The sequence below is a fragment of the Diadema setosum genome, chromosome 1, assembly GCF_964275005.1.
Source record: "Diadema setosum chromosome 1, eeDiaSeto1, whole genome shotgun sequence".
Lineage (NCBI taxonomy): Eukaryota > Metazoa > Echinodermata > Echinoidea > Diadematoida > Diadematidae > Diadema > Diadema setosum.
The window spans coordinates 23,069,182-23,092,513 of NC_092685.1; the positions used below are offsets into that span (position 1 = coordinate 23,069,182).

At 39.2% G+C, this 23,332-nt stretch overlaps 1 protein-coding gene across 3 annotated transcripts in view; it reads left to right on the forward strand.

The window, feature by feature from the left end:
• Positions 1-21,805, forward strand: part of LOC140234992 (alpha-actinin, sarcomeric-like) — a 79,539-nt gene extending 57,734 nt beyond the window's left edge. For all 3 annotated transcript variants that reach the window (XM_072315038.1, XM_072315031.1, XM_072315045.1), the window contains 12 exons: positions 3,107-3,262; positions 3,879-3,955; positions 4,691-4,820; positions 6,230-6,321; positions 6,554-6,662; positions 7,411-7,551; positions 8,584-8,742; positions 9,655-9,739; positions 11,672-11,925; positions 12,321-12,467; positions 13,918-14,157; positions 17,568-21,805. In XM_072315038.1, coding sequence (XP_072171139.1) covers positions 3,107-3,262; positions 3,879-3,955; positions 4,691-4,820; positions 6,230-6,321; positions 6,554-6,662; positions 7,411-7,551; positions 8,584-8,742; positions 9,655-9,739; positions 11,672-11,925; positions 12,321-12,467; positions 13,918-14,157; positions 17,568-17,726 — 1,749 coding nt within the window. In that variant the 3' untranslated portion in view covers positions 17,727-21,805. The remainder of the gene's footprint in view (positions 1-3,106; positions 3,263-3,878; positions 3,956-4,690; positions 4,821-6,229; positions 6,322-6,553; positions 6,663-7,410; positions 7,552-8,583; positions 8,743-9,654; positions 9,740-11,671; positions 11,926-12,320; positions 12,468-13,917; positions 14,158-17,567) is intronic.
• The last annotated feature ends 1,527 nt before the right edge of the window (positions 21,806-23,332 follow it).

Here is a 23,332-nt window from a genome sequence, read left to right on the forward strand (position 1 = left end):
ATGAGGTGACTTCAGTAGCACTATTTTCTGAGGGGCGCAGCCCCGAAGAAAATAGTGCTACTGAAGTCACCGAAGGCACATAGTTTCAACCGGTGCCTCGAAAAATTGGCCTGGTATATTTGTTTTATATCCCTCCCAATGAATTTAAGAGTATTCGACTGCTGGTATTCTGTAATTTACCTCTTTTTTAAGGGCATCTTGCTTTACTTTTCAAGAAGATTGACTAGTAATTCACGCTCGGGAAAGCAGCTCAGCAGGAGGGCAGCGCGTACGCGTACTATGAAGAGACAACTGCGCGCTCAGCCGCTGAAGTGTACTCGGTGCATTGCTGTACAACGTACCAGTACTGGTAAACATGCGCAAACTGCAAACTCACTACGCGCTTCATACATGCAATACGCCTATCCGATCTGTCAACAAGCTAGTACGTTCGGTTGCCAGTGCGGTGATGTGCGTGCTCGAGTTGATCAACGATGTGACTGTGAGCTGCAGTTGATTGTGTTTTCTGTCGTCTTTCTACCTAGCTGTCATGTTTGTACATGAATATGGACTATCATTTCCTGTTAAAATGCAAGTATACATTGTAAATTTGGGTAGCATTCAGTAACAGCGTATAAGGTTAGATTAGGCACTGGAAAAATTCTAGCAATTAAAGCATCGAGTGCCACTGTAAATTCGTGTGATTCGTACGGTGTTCTAACGTAAACAGTGAACAAGTTTATCTAACTTACTCGCTAGCCTAGACACTCTAAAAAATAATTATTAGGAATGAGATTACGGGAAATAGGGCTTAGGCCTACTGTTAGACAGGTAGAACTAACGTATAGGCTTAACTAGCGCTAACGTTAGAGCAGGCCTACTATCTACTGCAGTTTCGTTTGTCAACATCTTTTGGGTGGATCGCTCGAGTTAAATAGTGAACTGCGAGACCAACTTTCAAACGGCGAAGCATGAACTCCCCAAAGGCCTACCGTACGTCGAAGAACCCTAGCTTGCTTATTGTTGTCTAAAAATAGATCTACGATATCGCCTAACGTAGAATGAGGGCTTTATAAGAGTCTGAGTCTCTCCAACGTAACCCGTGTCGCATTGAGTGTATGCGTGCCTTGTGGTTCTCGAGAAGTGCAGTGATCTAAGGCGCCGCGATACCCATTCATTTGTACATGAAATCTCTCGCGAAGCGAAGGTGCTGCGATACCCATTCATTTACAAGTGAAATATTTCGCGTCGCGACGCGAAGCAAAAAAGGCGCGAAAATCACCAGCGTGGTATAGTTTTTACCATTTCCCTAGGGAGTATAGTCTTTTTCGCGCACTTGTATGGTAGAATTATGTTTTGTTGTTTACAGTGCTCTCGACCAATCAGAGGACGAGATGCATTTTGTGAGGGATATAATAATTTTTATGCCCCATTGTAATCCATCTTGTAAGTGAAATATACTCCAAACTGATTTCCAGTGATGACATCCCATTCTTTCTGCAACAAGCAAGGTTATGACAGTTAATTTTTTTTCTTGATTGATCACATGTAATCTTTTTTAATTTCATGATTGCGTCTGTTTTATCACATTGATATATGCAGCCACAAATTTGATATGGTCAGAGTGTCATAGATGCTGATACATTTTTTTTTTCCTCTGGATATTTATGGCTGTTCAGAGGAACTGTGTATTTTTTTTTTCCTATTGTGTGTTTTATGCTTAGAATTGTTGCACTGAACAAAAGTCTGCTGAAATTTCAGAACAAATGTGCATTTTAAAGGGATCGTACAGTTCTAGTTGAGACCTAATTTCAGGTTTCTAACATTTTTTGTTGAGATCATGAGAAACTTCTTATGAAATATGGAAGGGCATGTAATTCTATGAGGAATTCAACGTTTATTTGATGAAAATTGGTTTTGAAATGGCTGAGATATCCAAAAAAGAGCGATTCTAATAAAGTGTGGGACCCACACTTTATTACGATCGCTTTGTTTTACTTTGTTTTTGGATGTTTCAGACATTCCAAACCCGATTTTCATCAAATAAACTTTGAATTCCTCTTAAAATGGTATGCTCTGTACTATATCATAAGTGTCTTCTTGGTATCTCGCAAAAAAATTAGAGCCCAATTCTCATCTCCACCAATACTGTACTATCCCTTTAATGATGTCCCAATGATTTAGAATTGAATGGAAATGAATCCCCACTTTTTGAACCACTTTCCCTTTCCCATCTCTTTTGTTAGGTTCTGAAGAAAGTAGATGTTCACTTATCTGTTTCGTTCCTTTCAATTTCTCCCAAATGCTGTGATATGATTGGTTTTGGAATTATATTATGACACACTAGTGTGAAATCGTCACTCTGTGCCATAAAGTGGTAACTCAAGTAAGTTGACACAGTAAGAATATTTTTTGCCACTTTGTGATGTATGATATCAACTTCTATGTTCTGTCCCCCCCCCCTTGTGAAATATCCCATTCGTTTTAGTGAAGTGGTTTTGCTGTCAATGTGACACCATGTGTAGTAGATATGTATGTGTTTTGAAAAAATGCAGTATGGAAACTAAAGAATATAATTAAAGAAAGATCACTTACCCTTAGTATAATCTGAATGATAGAAACATTGACATAGTGTATTCTCTATGGACAATATATTTGTATATCACTGATTTTGATAGTGATTCAGAAAATTTGCAACTTGTACATTCTGGAAGTGTAGACAAAATTGGTTTCGTGTGTTGTGGATCGGCAGAAAGCTCTACTTTTTTGGTGTGTATTAACCATGTTAACTTGTGGTGTCTTGAACCATCATCAGTGTATCAGAATAATTCTACATTTAGTATGGAAGTGTATGCTGGAGATGATGCCATTCTAGGCAGTTCGTACCATTGGGATGTTAAGATGACAAAGTGTGTACACTTAATTTTTCTGACAGTTCCCATTGTACCCTGGTTGTTAGTGCATAGCGTGAGTGTCAGTAAGTGGTATCCACAGACTTGTGTACTAATTCCTGTATCTGTTGTGGACCGTAAAACCTCAAAATCTTTTACAACTGTTTTCAGCTGCACATCTTCTAGGAAGAAGATGAACAACAACAAAAAACTCTGTTATGTGTATATCTATGCAGGAAAAACTAGACGATTTCCGCATGTACCGGTCCAAGGAAAAGCCGCCCAAGGCAGAGGATAAGGCCCGTCTGGAGACAAACTTCAACACACTTCAAACCAAACTGCAGCTCAGCAACCGACCTCCGTACATGCCCAGCAGTGGCAAGCTTGTCTCGGTAAGCTACTCTAGGGAGATATTAAGAGTAGAAAAGAAAATCAGCTAAAAACAAAACAAATGCAAGATGAAATGTCTGTAAGTATCTTGTGTAATAGTTGGAGATGCAAGGCAAGAAATAGCTTTGGATGACACAGGAGTTTAATAGAGACTTTTTAAGTGTGTGCATGCTTTCTTGTGAGTGAATGGAAATAAGCTAGAAATGAACAGTGTAATTTTCTGAATTCTGTTTCAGATAATTTTTTTTTTTTTTTTGCATTGATTACGTATACCATAGTTACCAGATGGCTTCAGTCATTCAGCCAGGAGCAATTTTTCATTGCTATGATTAGCATAGAGGTAGTTTTTGTTGATTTCTTCATGAAATGATTTAGCAGAAGAGACTCCAAACAATGATACCAACCATTCAGAAACAATACACACACACAAAAAAAAAAAAAAATAAAGAAATGAAAGAGCTGTTTAACAGTTGATTTGGTGCCGTGGAATAAAGCTGTATATGCTTCTTGGATGTTTGCACTTTCTGCTTCTAATGTAAAAAAAAAAAAAAAGCAGCAACATCAGAAGAAATTAAAACATGTTCTCTCTTTCATGTGGTGTTTCCATGACGACGACAGGATATCAACAAAGCATGGAAGGGTCTGGAGCATTCAGAGAAAGGTTTTGAAGATTGGTTACTGGCCGGTATGAGGAGGTAAGTGGGCTGTAGTCCTCAGACAGCGAAGGGGTTGGCCTTAATCATTGACTCAGTTATCCTGACGGTGTCACTTGAATGCTTCATGTCTTAGCTGTGTCTTCATCTCATTGGGCAGGTCTCTTTTATTTGTTGCACCAAATGTGAAATGAATGTTCCTCCAAGCGGCCAATAACATCTTAATCTTATTTATTTGTTTAATTGTATACTTCTGTTGGAGTTTTTTTTTTTCTCTCAAAAGATCTTGAACTACTATATATATATGTACCTATTGTTAATAATACATTTTCATTTTCAATTTTCAATAAAAAAAAAAAAAATATATATATATATGTATATATATGTTTTTTTTTTTTTTGCATAAGACTATTAAATCATGGCCCAGTACTGGTCAAGCTTTGACATGTCTATGTAATCTTTTATTGTTACGGGTGTACTTGAGAAATTAAATGTGCAGTCGCCAACACTTCATCAAGACTTTCTTGTTTGATGAATTTTGCTCTGGCGGCCAGAAATGGTGTGGACTGATATCAGCAACGATGCAGTAGCAAGAATTTAGCCTCAAACACTACAACCACTGTTGGCCCTCTGTCGATACAGGACCAGAAGCAGTCATTGATCGCATCTATTTGGTGCTTAAAGGCATTATCTGCCATTTGCACATGAAACAAAAACCCAGCTATAGTGCTTTAACTCTCGCCAAACTCTGCAACATTCTCTTTTTTTTTCTGACAGATTGGAGAGGTTGGACCACCTTGCCAAGAAGTTCAAGCACAAGTGTGAAATCCACGAGGCCTGGGCTACTGGCAAGGAGGAGATCCTCCAGGACAATAACTTCAAGGGAATGCGACTGAATGACCTCAGGGTGAGTGGACGTGCCTTTTGCCCCCTCACTTTGGGTTTGGCACACATGATCTCGTCTATGACAGGAAGGATTGAATGATGAAATGCAACCTTCTTATTGGCTGGTTGGTTTATTTGTTTGTTTGTTTGTTTGTTTGTTTGTTTGTTTGTTTTTTGCTGTTGAGATGCCTCATTTGAATTATCACAAACAAATATGCCATGCACTATTATCAAAGAGCCTCTAGTTGAAGAGACAGGAGAAGCGCTATTTTCTTAAAGGCGCAGATTGCTATGTTTAGTCACATGACACCATGTAGGCCAGTGAGTGTACAGGATTTCATTAAAAAGGATATAGTGATTGATATTAATTGTGAACACTGTATTCACTTGCAACTTTTTTCCAAAAGTTAATTTTTTTTCCAGAGAAAGGAAATATAGAGGCTAAATTGAGATGTAACACATGCCAAAACTAGAGGAGCACTCTGAGAGCGCAAACCTCTGCCAAGCTGCTATTTTCACTGATGATCTTGTTCTTCTGTAGAGATCAGTGATTTCTACCCATACGTATGCATGCTGAAAATCGCTCAATTTCTCAATATAGAAACCTTTTGTTACGTCATCAATGCCAGCTGCACTGCGCGCCTCGCCCTGGACCAGAAACTAGCATGCACTCTAGTACTCGTATGAAAACCTCGAAAATACGCAGCTTGAACTCCCAAGTTCATTGACCCTACCTGCCAAAATATCTAAAATCCTTCATTGAATCCATGAAAATTCTAGGATCACTACCAGAATTAAATCATCTGGTACTTGTGTCATTCTCAATGTTTCCTGCAAGTTTCATCCAAATCCGTTCACAACTTTTGAAGTTATTTTGCACCCAGACAAACAAACAAACCAACCAACGGTAATGGAAACATAACCTCCTCCCGTGGTGGAGGTAACAAGCCTCACAACTCCTCCAATTTGCCTTGTCAACCCTTCAACTATCAACACTCCACTACATTGTCTTTGTGACTGTTTTAGTGATTATATTTTCTTTTGTGCAATCAAAATGTATGAACTTGTGCTGATGTGTCCTTTGATGTGTTAAGGAGATATATAAATAGATATGGGAAGACATGGAGGATCTGGTGCAATATCTTGTCCAACAATACAGAGGAACTTTGTGTATGCAGTCGACAATGGACTACCGAGAGCAAAGATTTTACATGGCCGAGCAGAACTATGCTTGCTTTCATTAAACTGTATCTGAGTGTAGATGAATGAGTCAAGCCAGCAGAAAACGTGACTCCAGAATGAAAATCAGAATGGGCGATCCAATCTGAGTCATCATGTCTTAGTGAGGGTGTGTGTGTGTGTGTGTGTGTGTTTGTGGCTCCCTCGTGTGCCAGGCTAATGAAATTTTGTCTGCACACTCCTTCCCAACAGGCCATGCTGAGGAAGCACACAGCCTTTGAGAGTGACTTAGCAGCTCACCAGGACCGCGTCGAGCAGATTGCAGCCATCGCTCAGGAAATGAAGTGAGTTTGGAGGGGAAAGCATTTCTATCCTGAAATGTCACTTGTGTGTGAGAATGAAAAATATGAGCGATTTCGTTTTTGGTTAAATGTGGTTTGTCTTTTTACAATGTCTTGTTTTGTTTTTGTGAATGTGGATTTTGTAGCACTGAACTAAATTCGAATAAAGAATTAAAAAGAGAGAGAGAAAAAAAATATATTAAATGTGCTTGGCTTGTCTCTTCTTCTGCCACAGTGATCTTGAGTACCACGACATAGAACCAATCAACCAGCGATGTCAGATAATCTGTGAACAATGGGACAGGTTGGGCTCGCTCACCATGAAACGGAGAGAGGCCCTGGATGTGAGTATACAGAGTTGCCTGTAAGGGGGGAGAATTGGTAGGGGATAAAAATGCCTGGCAGGGGGTAAAAATGCCTGACCTGGGTTTTTGAGGTCTATCACACTCTATCACACTGATGTCAAGAAAAATATGGAGTGTTGCAGTTTTCATGCCATGATTGAGTGCTTTCCTAACTGTGCATTGAATGTGTTGATGCGTTGAAACTTGCTGTTTGTACGGGTGCATATACTTTTGCATGTCATGCAAATCAACATTACAGAATGTACAAACCATCACTGATTTAATGTCAAGATGTTGTGGTTGCCTATCGAAAGATTAAACTGCAAGCTATGCACCCGTACAAAGCAGGTTAAAGCTTTCCACAGAATCATTTGCGACAAAAAAGCTAGTCCCGCGCAGTGAGTAGGCCCTATCACTTTGTGACATGGCTTGGTATGTACAGCGTTGTATCCAGTTTCAAAGCATCTGAATGTGCACCTACCATTGTTCACTGTGCAACAGTCTTTTATGAATCCTGCCCAAGCCCTGTTCCAAATTGCCTCCTACTTGCTCACATGCAGTAATGACTATTACCCGGATCTCTTTAACTCAAAACGCACTTAGAGTCTCCAAATAATCGGGACAGATAGATACATTTGATCTGCGATCAGATGAAATTGTGCTGCCAAGAGAAAGACTGCCCTCATGAACAAGTGATCAATGCTCTCTCTCTTTCTGTCTGCCTCGCCTGCATTCAAACTTTCCGCAGACCATCGTCAAGATCCTGGAGGTGATTGATGGCATGCACATGGAGTTTGCCCAGAGGGGGGCGCCCTTCAACAATTGGATGGACGGCGCCAGGGAGGACCTGATGGACATGTTCATCGTGCACACAGTGGAAGAAATCAGGGTGAGTTCCTCTGGGGTGTGGACGGGTGGGGGAGGACGCTGATGTGGAGGGGGAGGGGGAGGAGTTGATGGGACTGCTCTGTGAAAAATGAGCTGAAGGCTATTTCCATTTCAGCTGTAATTACAATTGGATTACTGGATTATGAGATCTGCCTGAGATTAACACACACACACACATTAGCATTATGTCAAACATTAAATAAAATTAGAATTGTCTACAGAGCAATACTCTCTTTTGTTATGTTGTGTGTGCCAACTTTGCTAATTTGCTCAAAACTTTGTTACAAAGTAGTCCGTTAGTTTCTTCTCTTCCTTTTTTTTTTTTTTTTTTGTTTCATTTGAAAGATGTACAATTTCTGATGCTCTTTTTCCAAAAATGTCAGGTTTGGCGTGTGGGAGAAGAAGAAGGTTCATACTGTTGTGAGACTCTTGAGTTGTCAAGTTTTCAAAAAAGAAGGGACATCGTGTCATTTTATTTTGTGCTGTGGTACAATTTTCAATATTTTTCCTTCCTGGATCTTGTGGAAAAGCATATCTGAATTCCTTCATTTGGTGTCGTGCATCTCCTGCTGTGTACATACTGAGAGTTCAGCTGATTAGCTCTGAAAATTGACTGCTGATCAGTTCCAATATATTTGGGCATTTCCAATGATGGGGCACGAGGGTACATCAGAGGCCTAATTTGAAACGATTATTGTGATTTGTTTCTTTATTTTTAAAAGATGACACTTGAGAAAGGGTGTTCAATGATCCATAGATTTTTTTGAGACATTGTTCATAGTATAGGCCATCTTTGAACAGCAGGTTGTATTCCACTTTGACCTGCTGAAGACTAGGACCCCAGGATACTCGGGCAGGTGTTTGTGGAAAAAATGAGTTATATCCTCAGCAACTTGAATAAATAGAGATATTTGTGCAAGTTATTGAGCACAAGGTATGTGTTTGTGTCTGGCAACATGAGAAATGAAGGAAAGAACAGAAGAAGCCGAGAACCAGATGATAATCCACTCCCTGCATCGTTTGTCATCCACAGGACCTTTTGGATGCCCACGAAGCCTTCAAGCAGACCCTGCCTCAGGCAGAGAAAGAGCTTAATGACATCAAGCAGCTCGCCACAGAGATCATGAAGGCCGTCCGAACGCATGACCTGCCTGACGCTCTGGAGAACCCATACACCACTCTTACAGTACAGGTATGACATAACATTGATTGCTCAGTGCTTGTTAACCCTAACTAGGCCAGGTGGTGGGGCCTTCAGAGCCCCTCTCAACATTCCTCACAATGTGTCGCCATCGCAAAAAAAAAAAAAGCTATCGCCATGATGTTTCATGACTTTTTTCTTTCCAGCCTCCCATATCTTTTGACACCAAATATGCGATGCCCATTCACGCGGTTTCAAAGTTATGCATTAATCTATACATGCATGTCAGACCAAAAATTGCTTAAAAATGTGAAATCTTGTTCAATTTCAATGCAAACTGCACTTAAGTCAAATTTATTAAAAGCATGATTATTTGGGTTTTTTTTTTTATTAAAATCAATCGATAACATATTTTCATGTTCGGAATAGTTCCACAGACAAATTTCATTGAAGAAAAACAATGTAAAACAAAAAGTCAAACAAACAAAGAAATATATGAGAAATTCTAAAAACAATAAAATATGAAAAAAAAAATTGTGCAAATATTCTGCATCAGGATCAAGATTTTGACAATCCCATTGTAATGAGAATTGTTCTTTTCTTTGTGATGTTTGGGGGCTAGGGGAAAAATCACTTGTAGCATTGTAAGCCCTGTTTATCCATATGTGTAATCTGCATAATTTAGAACAATTTGTAGGAGTGAGAATTTGTATTTAGACAGTGCACAGTGCACCAGAAAACTGTTGGGAGATTGTTCGGTACAAGACTGGCAGTCATTCTGTGTGTTGCTGCCAATCAAAACTAAAAATGTCCAGAGGTAGAAGGACCATTATGAGTAGTTTGTACAACAAGCGTTTATATCTAAAGTAAGGACAAAATCTCTTCCACCCTTTCATCAAACATTTCTTTATACTTTTCAAAAAATTTATCATTTCTGTCATTGTTGGACTAACTTTGCTGCAGGAAATCGGTGAGAAGTGGGACGATCTTTGTCGGCTGGTTCCCGAGCGAGATCAGGCGCTGACCAGCGAGGCCACAAAGCAACAGTGTATCCTTGTCTGAACTATGTCGTGTTTTTAAAGGAATGCATCAGTTTGAAGTCAATTTATGTGGAGTATTTGTGCTTTCATTTTATTAGAATATATTTTATTAGATTATTGCCTTGCATAGGTGTGTATTGTGCTACATTTAATGATGCCACCTTAGATCAGGAAAAGTTGCACAAGTCCTCTGTGAGACAGCGTAGGGTGCGTTCAAGCGCTCTCCTAAAGCAAAACGAACCATACCCGCGCCAGAGGAGCGCTCAAATGCTCTTATAAAGTGTACTGTATCAGACCAAACCGAGCCAAAAGTGCACCACTTCCTGATGTGCTCCAAAAGGGTACCAAAAACATGCCAGAAGTTGGCATGTGAAGAATGCATGTCACATGCACATACATCATAGTGCAAAGAGCTCATTCTCTTTGTTCGGGACATCTGTAAGTAGTTTCAGCATGCCAGGTGAATGTCCCTTTTGCTGCAAAATGTGTGACCCCCCTCTAAAATAACTCATGACCTACACTTTCTCCACAGAGAGCTCAAATGCTCCACCTCTGGCACAGTACGGTTTGGTACACTTTGTTCGGTTCACTTTGCTTATTAAATAATTCAAGGGCCAGTGTGCTTAGGGTAAAGGTACGTGAAAGCATGATGCTATTGGGCATCAGAGACCAACCTTTGGGCTATGAACAAGTAGAAATGACAATTGATCTAAGAGCTAATTCATTATCTTCTGTAGATATTAGCAAGGAGGTTCAAGAGAATGGAGTCACAACTGTCGTATTTCCTTTGAAGCCATGTTCGATGCCTTTGACCTTTGTTTAACCCTAAAAGGGCGGGGGGGCAGAATCTTTCCCCCCTCGACGTTTCACGGTATAATTCTGTGACGCGAGAAGGCCTCGTCGCGAGGCTTCTTGACTTTCTTTGTTCAAGTCTCGCGCAACTTTTGAGACCAAATTTGCAACGTCCGCACATACTTTTGCGAAGCCACGCCCATTTTTGTAACGAAATGTCGCCCCAAAACGGGCACAATTTTGTGATTTTGTGTACATTTCCTATGGAAAACAGTGCTCTGTCATGTAAGTCATAAAAACCTGATTATTTTTACAATCACTTTCATTGATTAATTTTATTCTAATTATGGTAGAAAAGTGGTCAGTGACTATTTCCAATAAAAAAACAAAGAAAAACAAAAGTTGAAAAACAAAGAAATACATAAGAAATTCTGAAAACAATAAAATACATAAGAATTGAAATGGCTTTTGGAAGTTTTTGTGATGTACATTCGTTGAATATGCTAAAACAGATTTACAGATTAAAAATTAGACTATTAATGCTTTTAATTAGGCTAAAATATGATCTTCAGCTTAATTTGCATAGTTAATTAAAATCCGCCTCCCCTTGGTCTTAGCATAGCCAAAAAAGCCCGGCCCTCTTAGGGTTAATGTGCTTTATCATTACGTGAGATTTCGTTTCATTTAATAGATTAAGAGGCAAAAGATTAAAAAAAATTGGAGGATATTCAAGTTGTTTTGAACTGGAAGGGTGTACACTTTATACAGTACTACATGTAGGTCAGTTGTGTTTGCAAGCTTCATTGAAAGTCATAATGCATAGAAATTCAGTCTGCATAGCAAATGTTCAACCTGTTGGAGATCGTACAGAGTGGCTGAAACTAAATAAAGTACTGGTATCTGAGATCTGCAGAACGTTTAATTCAGCATCCATCTAATGCTGATTCACTGTGCAAATGAGGCATGACCTCAGCCAAACAGGTGAGATACACTAAATCGATAGTATCCGGGGTCTGCTGTAGGCGGTAGTAGCAAGACGGCAAGCATTCATTTGCACTCCCCACCGCTGGCACACCTTTTGTAGATACAATCTCCTACACTACTTTACCAGCCGCACACAACTCCTTGACTCTCTCTCCCCCGACCAGCGCACGAGCGCCTCCGCGTGCTCTTCGCCAACAAGGCCAACCAGGTGGCGCCCTGGATCGAGAAGCAGATGAAGTCCACCATGGACATTGCCATCGGCGTCAACGTGATCCTGGAGACACAGCTGGCCACCCTCAAGGACTACGAAGTCTCCGTGCTGCAGTACAAGGGTAACATGGATGAGCTGGAGAGCATCAACAAGTCTGTGCAGGAGGCCATGATCTTTGAGAACCCCCACACACGTTACACCATGGAGGTGGGTCTCCCTTACCTTTCCATCATCGTCATCGTCAGTCTTCTTCTTTGTCAAAAACATTAACGAGCCTTTGACATGTTCTGAGGTGTACAAATGAGGTGGATGGAAGTGTTCGTGACAATGAACCAGTGTAAGATTGTGTAAGCTTTATCACATTCAATCCCATCACCCCACCCCTTTGGAAAAAAAAAAACCCCAAAACAAAAACTAAAACAAACAAAGTAAAGCAAGCATACAAAACGTTGAGGATCAAAGGCAACAAGGGCAGTATTTTGTGTCATGCATACATGCACGAGTAGCATGATGTGATAAACAGTAAATGCTCTGCGAGAGCTGAGGCGTTGACGTGGCGATGTGATTTACTCGCACTGACCTCTTGCTTCCTTCCTCTCCAGACGATCCGCGTGGGCTGGGAGCAGCTGCTAACCGCCATCCGCAGGTACATCAACGAGATCGAGAACAACATCCTGACCCGCGACTCCATGGGGATCACGGAGGAGCAGCTAAAGGAGTTCAGGGCATCTTTCAACCATTTCGACAAGGTAAAAGAGTTACATCAGTCCCTGTTCACAGACCTGCCCAGTCTCTCTCTTTTTCTGTAAAGCTTCCTGAAACCAAATGTAAAAATCCAGCTCAAAACCCACAGAAAGTCGCAGATTAGGGTTGCGTGTAGTGGACCAAATATGTCATTTGGGTTGACTTACTCAAATTTCTAAAGTTCGTCTCACACAGGAGGGTAATCTTTATCTCTACGTACCCGTACTGTCAAAATCTTAATTGAGATATTAGCAGTGTTTCTGGACCATGTTTTTTCAGACAGGCACTGCTTTCACCATGAAATACAACATTCATTGATGCTTCTGCACAGCACGTCTGAGTGACCCTCATATTCAAATCCTTTTTTTTTTTCTCCCTTTTCTGTGAAATTGTGCCTTTCTCTTTCTTATTTCAATCACTTTTTGAATGGGTTGGAATGGTCCAAGTTGGATAAGTAACATATCATTTTAAACTCTGTAGAAAAATGGAAATTTATCTTTGGCCTACTTTTTGTGGGTTTTGAGCTGGGTGGTCACAAATGAAATACTATTGTTCATATTCTATCTCCCTAATTTGAAAATTATTGGTGCCTTTTAAGGTACATGTAGCATATGAGCATCTCTTTCATAGTGCTTTGGAACCTCCTTGATTTTAAGAAATGTTTGTAGCCCTGATTTCATTGGCATTATTGATGGTATCTGGCAAAAACAAGCACATGAACTTCCAAGGTATAGGGGAGAAAACCATAGCAAATATACTGTATGTTCCTCCCCCCCCCCCCCCAAAAAAAAAAAAAAAAAATACAATGGTACCCTCTGCAATGATAACTTTAAAAATGGTGAATCAATCCAAATACAATTTCAAGGTATGAAACTATAACTCCTTGCCCACATCTTACAGAAAACCCCATTTGATTTGCTTCAGAGGTCTAAGAGAAACAAGGAATTTTGTAGAGCATGTTAGGAATCTCTTCCCTCCAAGTTCTGTCTATTGTGTTCACACATTATGCAGTTCCTAGAGCATCCAAGCGCTAAATTTTGAAGAATCAGACCCATGACATGCTGTACAACAATCCACATTTCTCTGTGACGACTTAACCAAATTGAATGGGGTTTTCTGCAAAATAGAGCTAAGATATTATATTTTAAGACCCTGAAGTATCATTTAGACGGTTTAATCACATTGAGTGTTATCAAATTATGCCTTTAACTACGAGTGGTTGTGAGGGATAATTGTTTCAGGAAAATAGAAACACTCCTACCCCCTCCCCTGCAAGAACTTGCCTAGAACTTGCCTATTTCTCTAGGTCAATCGTCGTACATATGTGGCGAATAAAAATTAAAAAATTTTACTGGCTAGAGCAAAGTCCTCTTTGCCACAGCAATTCTCCCAGAGTGCATGGTTTGTGTCATCATTGAGGCAAACTTAACCATCCCCTCTGCTTCCATTCCCCAGAACCACACCCAGCGCCTGGAGCCCAAGGAGTTCCGCTCCTGCCTGGTGTCCCTGGGCTACGACCTGCGGGAGACTGCACAGGGCGACGCCGAGTTCCAGCGCATCATGGCCATCGTGGATCCCAACAACATGGGCCAGGTCTCCTTCCAGGCGTACCTGGACTTCATGACCAGGGAGCTGAGCGACGCCGACACCGTTGAGCAGGTGGTCGACTCCTTCAAGGTCCTGGCCAACAACAAGGTGTGGATACTTTCTAAATCTCTTTCCTCTTTGCACCGCCCAAGGGCCCAAGCTTGACACCTAAAGGGACTTTACTCTCCATCTTCGGTTAATTTTTTGAGAACAAGTTTGAAAGTGGGACTTCTCAAAACTTTGTCACACTATGTAATAGATTTCTAACCCACCCCACTTCTAGCTGGAAGGATAAGATGGGATTTAATATGATTTTTTTTTTTTTTTTTTAAATGCTTTAGCCATTTTAGTTTGAATACATAACAAATTGCAGTGTGTACCATTCGCACAACTTTGTCAGCTTACTTAAGATTTCCAACTCGGCTCACTTTAGCTGGAAGGCTAAAATGGTAAGATTAAGATAAGCAACAGCAAAAAAAAAGAATGCACATCATTTACAAACAGCATGAATTGATCTGCTGTCGTGTCTCAAACTTCTCAAAATTTCACCCGTGCAGTTACCAATCTACACAAAGCTAGGCGTAGTTTCACGTGAAGGGAGAAACTTCCTTAACCCTAAAAAGACTGGGGGGGGGGCCTAAAAGGCCCCCCCCTCGACATTTCGCGCGATTACTCTGCAACACGCAATGCTCTCGCCGCGATGCTCTATGACTTTTTTCTTTCGAGTTTCCCGCACATTTTGACACCAAATTTGTGACGCCCGGGGGTACGGTTCTGAAGTTACATAACTTTTTGTACATGCACGTGAGGCCGAAAATGGCTCAAAAATGTGATTTTGTGTACAAAGTCAATGCAAATTGAGTTCTTTCACATGGTTCATATAAATATGCTTATTTTTACTCTCAATGGCTAAAATTAATTTGTTTTAGGAGTATTATGCTTCAAATAGTGTCTGCCACAAATTCTGTTAAAAAAAACAACAAAAACAAAAGGTCGAAAAAACAAAGAAATACATAAGAAATTCATAAAACAATAAAATAGATAAGAAATTAATTTTGATACCGAATTTTTTTTCAAGTACATTTGCTAAGAATGCCACAAAGAATAATTAGACCAAAAATGAGCACTTTTGGAGCATTATTTACTGATTTAGATCAAAGAGTCTGATTTCTCGCATAAATTAGCATAATTAAATCAAAATAAAATAAAAGAAGACTATTTTGTAAAATCTAAATATACGATCTTGTAGATTACATTGCACACTACCATTGTGCAAATTTCCGCGGCGATCGCGCGATCCACGGCCGAGATCTTAAGGGGGGGCCCTTTAGGCCCCCCCCCAGTCTTTCGAGCTACCAAAATAGCCCAGTCTTTTTAGGGTTAACCCTAAAAAGACTGGGGGGGGGGGGGCCTAAAAGGCCCCCCCTCAACATTTCGCGCGATTACTCAGCAACACGCAATGCTCTCGCCGCGATGCTCTATGACTTTTTTCTTTTGAGTTTCCCGCACATTTTGACACCAAATTTGTGACGCCCGGGGGTACGGTTCTGAAGTTACATAACTTTTTGTACATGCACTTGAGACCGAAAATGGCTCAAAAATGTGATTTTGTGTACAAAGTCAATACAAATTGAGTTTTATCACATGATTCATATAAATATGCTTATTTTTACTCTCAATGGCTAAAATCAATTTGTTTTAGTACTATTATGCTTCAAAAAGGGTCTGCCACAAATTTTGCTGAAAAAAAAACAAAAACAAAATGTCGTAAAAACAGAGAAATACATAAGAAATTCATAAAACAATAAAATAAATAAGAAATTAATTTTGATACCAAATTTTTTTTCAAGTGCATTTGCTAAGAATGCCACAAAGAATATCTAGACCAAAAATGAACACTTTTAGAGCTTTATTTACTAATTTAGATCAAAAAGTCTGATTTCTTGCATAAATTAGCATAATTAATCAAAATAAAATAAAAGAAGACTATTTTGGAAAATTTAAATATACGATCTTGTAGATTACATCGCACACTACCATTGTGCAAATTTCCGCGGTGATCGCGCGATCCACGGCCGAGATCTTAAGGGGGGGCCCTTTTGGCCCCCCCCCCCCCCCCCCCCAGTCTTTCGAGCTACCAAAATAGCCCAGTCTTTTTAGGGTTAAGTGCACGTAGGAAGTTTTGTGGGAAGTTTTGCTGGTAACGTCTTGAGAAGTTTGTGGTCACACTGCCCTAACTATACAAAGCAAATACTGGGTATAGTTTCATGTACTGTGACTGCACCTGCTTTCTCATTTACATCCCTTTTTATGCCTCCGCCACGAAGTGGTGCCGGAGGCATTATGTTTTCGGGTTGTCTGTCTGTCCGTCCGTCCGTCCGTCCGTCCTTCCGTCCGTCCGTAATGAATTTTGTGGACAAGGTAACTATCGAAACCTGTTGAGGTATCCTAATGAAACTTGGCATGTATGTGTATTAGGGGGTGAAGTTGTGCCTATCAACTTTGGGGTGCACATGCTCAAGGTCAAAGGTCAAAAGGTCAAGGTCAAATACATAAAATTTCACTATTTCCACCATATCTATTGAATGCCTGAAGATATTTTCTTGAAACTTAGTGTATACATGTATTACCCAATTAAGATTCTCTGGTGAAAGTTTGGGTCATGAGGTCAAAGGTCAAAAGGTCAGGGTCAAATACATAAAATTTCACCATTTCCACCATATCTATTGAATGCCTAAAGAGATATGAAGTGATTATCCAGAGAATGTAGGGTTCATGGGGTCAAAGGTCAGGGGTCAAAGGTCAAGTGCAAGACTTCAAAATTTTTACTATTACCCTCATATTTATGCAATGCCAGCAGGGTTATTTTTTTTACACTTGGTGTTTGCGTGTGTAACCTAATAGAAATTCTCTGGAAAGTTTTTTTTTCTTCTTTTTTTTGCCTCAAAGGTCAAAAGGTCAAAGATCAAGTGAAAGTGCTGAACTAACTTTTTCCTCCATATCTCAGAAGTGGCTCAAGTTATCTTGAAACTTAGTACATATTATGCATGTTCTACCTGAAAGAAATTATCTTATGAATTTTAGGGTCAAGGGCCAGATGAAAATGGTAACAATTTACTATTCAATTCAGAAATTGCACCTTTTCTCCACACCTGTACCTTGAAATTTACTCAATGCCTAAATGTATGAATGGGTCAAAGTCAAGTTAAAGTCCTTAAATCCCTAGATACATGCTCTCCTGTTCATCCAATTAAACATAGGTCAAGGAAGGTGAACATTCAACACATTTGTGACAAACTTGTCATTTCAATATTTTGCCAATTTTGTGAAAATGTAATCACACATTGTCCACATGTACTATCTAGAACTATTGGGAATATCATGCATTATGGCGGAGGCATACCAGTCGCCAAAGCGACATTTCTAGTTCTTACAAATATTGCATCAGTTTGGTTTGATGTTTTTGTTGAAATTATGTTTGGTTCAAAAGTTTGGTAACCTCTTGTCTCTCTGTACAGCCTTACATACTGGCAGAAGAACTCCGCCGCGAGCTTCCCCCCGAGCAGGCCGAGTACTGCATCGCCCGCATGGCGCCCTACAAGGGTCCCAACGCCGAGCCAGGAGCCCTCGACTACTTGTCCTTCTCCTCAGCTCTCTATGGACAGAGCGAGCTCTGAGAACCGGCCTGGCATCTCTCTATCTCTTACACTGTTCAGTAGTGAGGAATTGACAAAACAAAAGAAACAAAGAAGCAGAGAGCTCCAACTAACCGGGAGAGGGTATTTTATAGAGGCGAAGACGAAAATCAATCCTTTTTTTTTGTTTTTTTGGTTCGATTTTTTTTTTTTTTTTTCAATCATGAATTTTTTAAGCCACACCAAAAACAATAAAAAAAAAAATAGTAAAACTGTAAAAAACTCATCATGGAATATTTGATGTGACTGGAAACGTTTGTGAAGATGCAATAATCAAATAGGCAGTGTATTTTTCTTTTTTTTTGTAATTGTAAAGGTCACATGACTATTCTATGCTAATTTGTGTCTTGTCAGATTACAGCAATTGATTAAGTTCTTTCTTTTCATCCCCTTTCCTCCTTTCGTGTATAAATCCTCCGTCAGTTTCTCTACACATACCCCGTATGCACAGGCTGGCTGGAGCCACTGAGCCTGTGAATATCGGTGTCATTGATTACATTAGAAAGGCATTATTTCCTTTTACTGATTCTTTCTTTTCCTTGTGGATTGTTTTTGCTGTGTATTTCTTGGAGCTTCTGGGGATCTATTCGCTCTCCAGGCTTTCAAAGGAAGTTACGCTTTGCTTGACCGTCAAAAAAAAAAATCAAAATTGCAAATGAGATTGAAAGGAAAAACTAGCATGTGTGGTGGTCTTTGCAAAGTAAAAGGTTGTTTCAAGAGTCTAAATAGCGTATAGGTCTGGCTGTTGTTTTTATTTTTTCTTTCATTTAGATAGAAATTATACATCATAGATAAGCAACCATTGTTGCTATGTACTGTCAATAAGTGTAAATACCTTCAAGACATATGTTCATTATTTTCCCTGGCTGTTTTGCAACTTCTACACAGCATTGCCCTAGTGGTTGGTATATCATATAGGAGAACAACAAGTATTGTTGATATTGTTTTAAAGATGGTCTTAGATGGAAATTTGAAGTTGTCCCTGTGGGAACCCTGTAAATGAACTGTTCTTCTTTTTTTTTTCTGTTGAAATTACATTCAGATGATTGAATGGATCGCAGGTTTTGGCAGCCCATGTACGATGGTAGCTAAGGTAATTTGCACATCAATGATATGTCAACCAAAACATGCCAAATTGTGCCTTGTTCGTGATCGATGAAATCAGGCACAGTGATAGCTCGCTGAAGGGGCACCAATTTGTGGCCAAAGTTATTTACAATACAAAACTCGAGAGACATGCTTTGATAAAGATATGTTGTGACAAGGATGAAAGCACTATGTCTTATCGCTTAGGAGCTGCTATAACAGTTAGGAAAATCTTGATTTTGAATGTTCTTGGCAAGTGATAGGCAGTTAGATATGCCTAAAACCTGTCTTGGTTATTCTTTATATTTTTTCTCCAAACCAAATACGAGCATGGCTGTTGCACACTGTCCGCTTCTTGTGAAAATTTTGAGTGATGTGGCGTTGGATAGAAAGTTGTGTGATTTTTTTTTTTTTTTTTTTTTTTTTTTGTGCTCGATATACAGATCCTCATTTCAAGGGGTCACTCCTTTGGCAGACGGTTGCTAAGGATTTGTTTTGAACTGACTCTGACTGTGCCATGGGTCTATGTGGTGATGGTAGATTAGGAATCATCAGTCTTCACAAGATCGTGGTGACTCTAGGCGCCGTCAGTATTTTCGTAATTAACCCGAGAACGTTGCGGATACATGCTCTGATTGGAAGCTTCTGACGTAAATGGAGACTTGTTTCGAACATATTTTTGTATATTTTCAAGATATTTTCTATAGTTTGCAATATTGTGATGGGATTACCCAATTCACTGTAATTGCATAGTTTTTGGAGAGGAAAAGGAATAAAATAAAATTGAACTAATGAAATTGCAAATTTTCAGAGGAGCCCAGAGTGGGGCTCTCCCATCCCTCTGAACCATTTAATGGGTTTGGATAACTAGGGAATACTTTAATATTGTGAGTTCTTTTGATTCATTGTGGATTACCTGTGTTGTCATGAATTTGTCATGTTTGCATATTTTATTTTTGTGATTCCTGTAAAGTTTGGGTTTTTTTTTTGTAGGTATGGTGTTGAAAATCACAAATGTTTTACAAAGACCTTTAATTGTATAGTTGATTTGTTTCGTATACAAAGACAGATGAATAATGTGTATGGATATGGTATGCTTCCAGGTAGTCATAACTGATTTTTTTTTTTTTTTTTTAATGTAGCTTGTGTGATAGAATTTGATTACTTTCTTGCTTTCTCTAGTAGCATATTTATATGTGATGGTCTGAGTATATTGGAATGTACCGCATTCTTCTGTGTAAAGTCCTAGTTCAAACTTGTCCTCTCATATGTGCTGAAAAATAATCCAACATGCCATTGTGCGAGGAGTGACACTTGGAATTTGTGAATGGTTTGTCATGTATCGAAGCGTGATAATTTAGGATTGCTGTTCGATGCAGGTTGCAGATGGAAGTTCAGAACCATCCAGATGTTGTTTCAGAGTGTCGGAGGTGGTATTCTCTTCCTGTCTGATGAGGAGAATGGATCAGCCCAATTTGGTCACAATCCTGCGGCTTTTATAGAGGAAACCCCTCCCTCTTCCGGGAATCGGGGCGAGATGCAGAAACTCTCTGCTGTGGATGGTGGAAAAGTTGGATGCATTTGCCACCGTCACATAATAGGGGATAGTTCATGACAACTAATGAATGGTGATCACTGAAGCTGGAATGTGATTTTTTTTTTCTCTCTTTCTCTTTTTAATCAGTCACTTTCTTCAGCATGTCAACAGTGCTTATCTAGAGGGCATTTAGCACACTTGTAGTACGTATGAAAGTACGGATAATATTCACTTCAGTCTTGAGAGGACAGAGGGTAGGAAAGGGGGAATGAATGTAATCTGGATAGTTCTAGTCGGATAGAACATTACACCGCTGTCGTAGATTTGTAAATGGGGAACATTGTAAATGCCCCCTTCTGTTTGTATAGCATGTGATTTCAACCGTAACGGTTAATCCCAAATTGCATGCAATCCTTCTCTGTGTCGCACTAAGATTCACATTTGTTTACCTAACATGTAAGACTCTATTTTGTCCAGACGTAGTCATATAGCTAGATGATTTTATTCACATGTGTACATACTGGAGCCACCAAACCGATATAATTCTCACGCGAGGCATTTCCTGGTGGGATTTTTGGAGGAACTGATTTTTTTTTTCTTCAGTTTGGCTCTCTGCAGTTGCACTACTTTGTTCACCATCAAGTACTTTTCTTCAAAAGGTGGTGGTGGTAATTAAAGCAGATACATTATGTTATGGCAAAGCAGAAACATGTAATGTTTATATATCGTTTTCATTTATCTTTTCGTGTTGTGTGGAACTGTCGGAGGGAAAGGTGCTGGCTTTCAATAAAGTATTGGAACACCCAAAGACTGGTAGTTAATTTGTCGAGAATTGTAACTCCAAATTTTTGTAAATTTCACGACTCCATTGCCTTGAAATCATGCAGTGTCGGAGATTTCATGTGTATGTCACAGTTTCGGATGATAAGATTAACAATTGTCTGAAAAACATGCTTGGTGTCTTGAGTCTGTGTTAATTTTTGTACTGTAAATTGTTTTACTTTGTTCAAATTGGCCTCATTAACTGATCATCACCGTGTGTTTTTTTTTCCGTAATGTATGGAGGCTTTATTTGTCATTGGGTTGTCATTTAGTATCCCTCCAGCCTTTACTTCTTTTTTTTTTCCCTCCATGGAACATAACTACCTTTAAAAAAAGAAGAAAGTTAAAAAAAAAAACGCTTCAAAAAGAATGATATATAGATACTCACAGATAACTCTGCTGCAAAGCTTTATTACAAAGTGCTATATGGGACTTCATCTAGATACGGCTCCCGTTGAGAAGAGCAGTTGTCTGTTTGAGGCGTTTTGCGGAACTCCGCACTGAGAAGAACAGTGTAATGACGCAGCAACTTGCAGATTGATGCTACTTTAAAATCGTTCGAGCCCGGCCTATGCAATTCGGGAACAAATAAAGATCTGGTCCCCCTCACACGAAATGACTGCTTGTTTATCGTATTCTGTGGGGACAGTAGCTTGTAATGGCGGTGTTGACCAATGTTGCAAGTGGTGGTGATGGATGTTCTGATGATGCTGTGTTGTCACATTTAGATGATATGATTCTATTACGAGTTGGTGTTAGTTGTGGCAGGAGAAGCAGTGACAGTGCAAGATAAAATGAGTGAAAAGTCTGATTGCAAAACGACTTAACTCCATTCTTGTCAATTTGTGAAATTTGCAATTAGACCTGCTAACAAACCCAGAAGATGATTCAAGAAAATATTTGATATTTTTATTTATAACTTCAAGAATATTTCTTGTTATGCAACAAGTGATGTATCACTGGAAAAGTTTATTTTGTTCTATCTGATGATGGACTTGCATTACAGTGTTTGAAAGTGGTGCTTAATCTGTTATGCGATCAAACTCTCCAAGTGATGGTGATGTTTGTGGTAATGTTGGTCTTGCTATATTGTGGTTGATTGTATGCTGGAAACTCAGTATAATGAGATTCTTTGGACCAAAACAATTTGTTCTTTACATCAGATATTTTGTTATAAATCAGTAGTGAAAAAAAAAAAAAAAACAATACAAAACAAAAGAAACAGATTCATTGGGACCGGAAAGAATAGTTTGTTGTATAAGGTATTTTGTTATATCAGATCTTATATCGAGTTTCCACTGTAGTAATTATGGTAGTTGTAGTGATAGTACCAACTGCGGGGTGCCGACTGCTGCGTGGTTTAACATCTCTTCCAGAAAGAAGGTCCCCATAGTTTTCAAGGCATGGATTTCATTTTCCACAAGCTCTTAGGGATCATTTTACTAAAGCTGAGAGCTTTACCAGCATTACATGACATGGAAAGAGGCCAGATAGTACACAGCATCATGTGCAGGTGATGGAATGGTTCAGTAATATGCAATGTATATACATTTTTCCCCCATATCCAATACAGAATAGTCACAAAGATAACTTTATACAATCAGCAGAACAGTGTGTAGGCTGTACCATTAACATAATTGTGTATCTTCATCTACATCTGTCCAACTATATGTATTTGTGTGTGTGTATATACAATGTATATATATATATATATATATATATATATATATATATATATATACACTTGTATATACATACTGTATGTATATATTGTGTATGTGCATGTGTAGAAATGAAAACATACCTACATAATGAATACACAGAGGGAGAGACAGAGATAAGCTATATTGTCTGTGTTGGCATTGTGTAGCCTGGTTGATAGTTGGGTCTTTGCTTTAGGGTATATTATTGGAAACAGATGATTTTGTCTAACAATAGTACCTGAAATTACCCTCTGTCAAAAACAGAGTATGATATTACAATTTGTCTCTAGAATGAATATAAATAGATAGTCAATCGAGCCAACATGTGAACACGTTTGTTTAGAAAATGCTTTTCTTTATTTCTCAAATGTTCAATTCCATATTTATTTGCTGTCATCAAGGAAAACAAGCTGAATACTAGTCTATCAAAAATAATATAT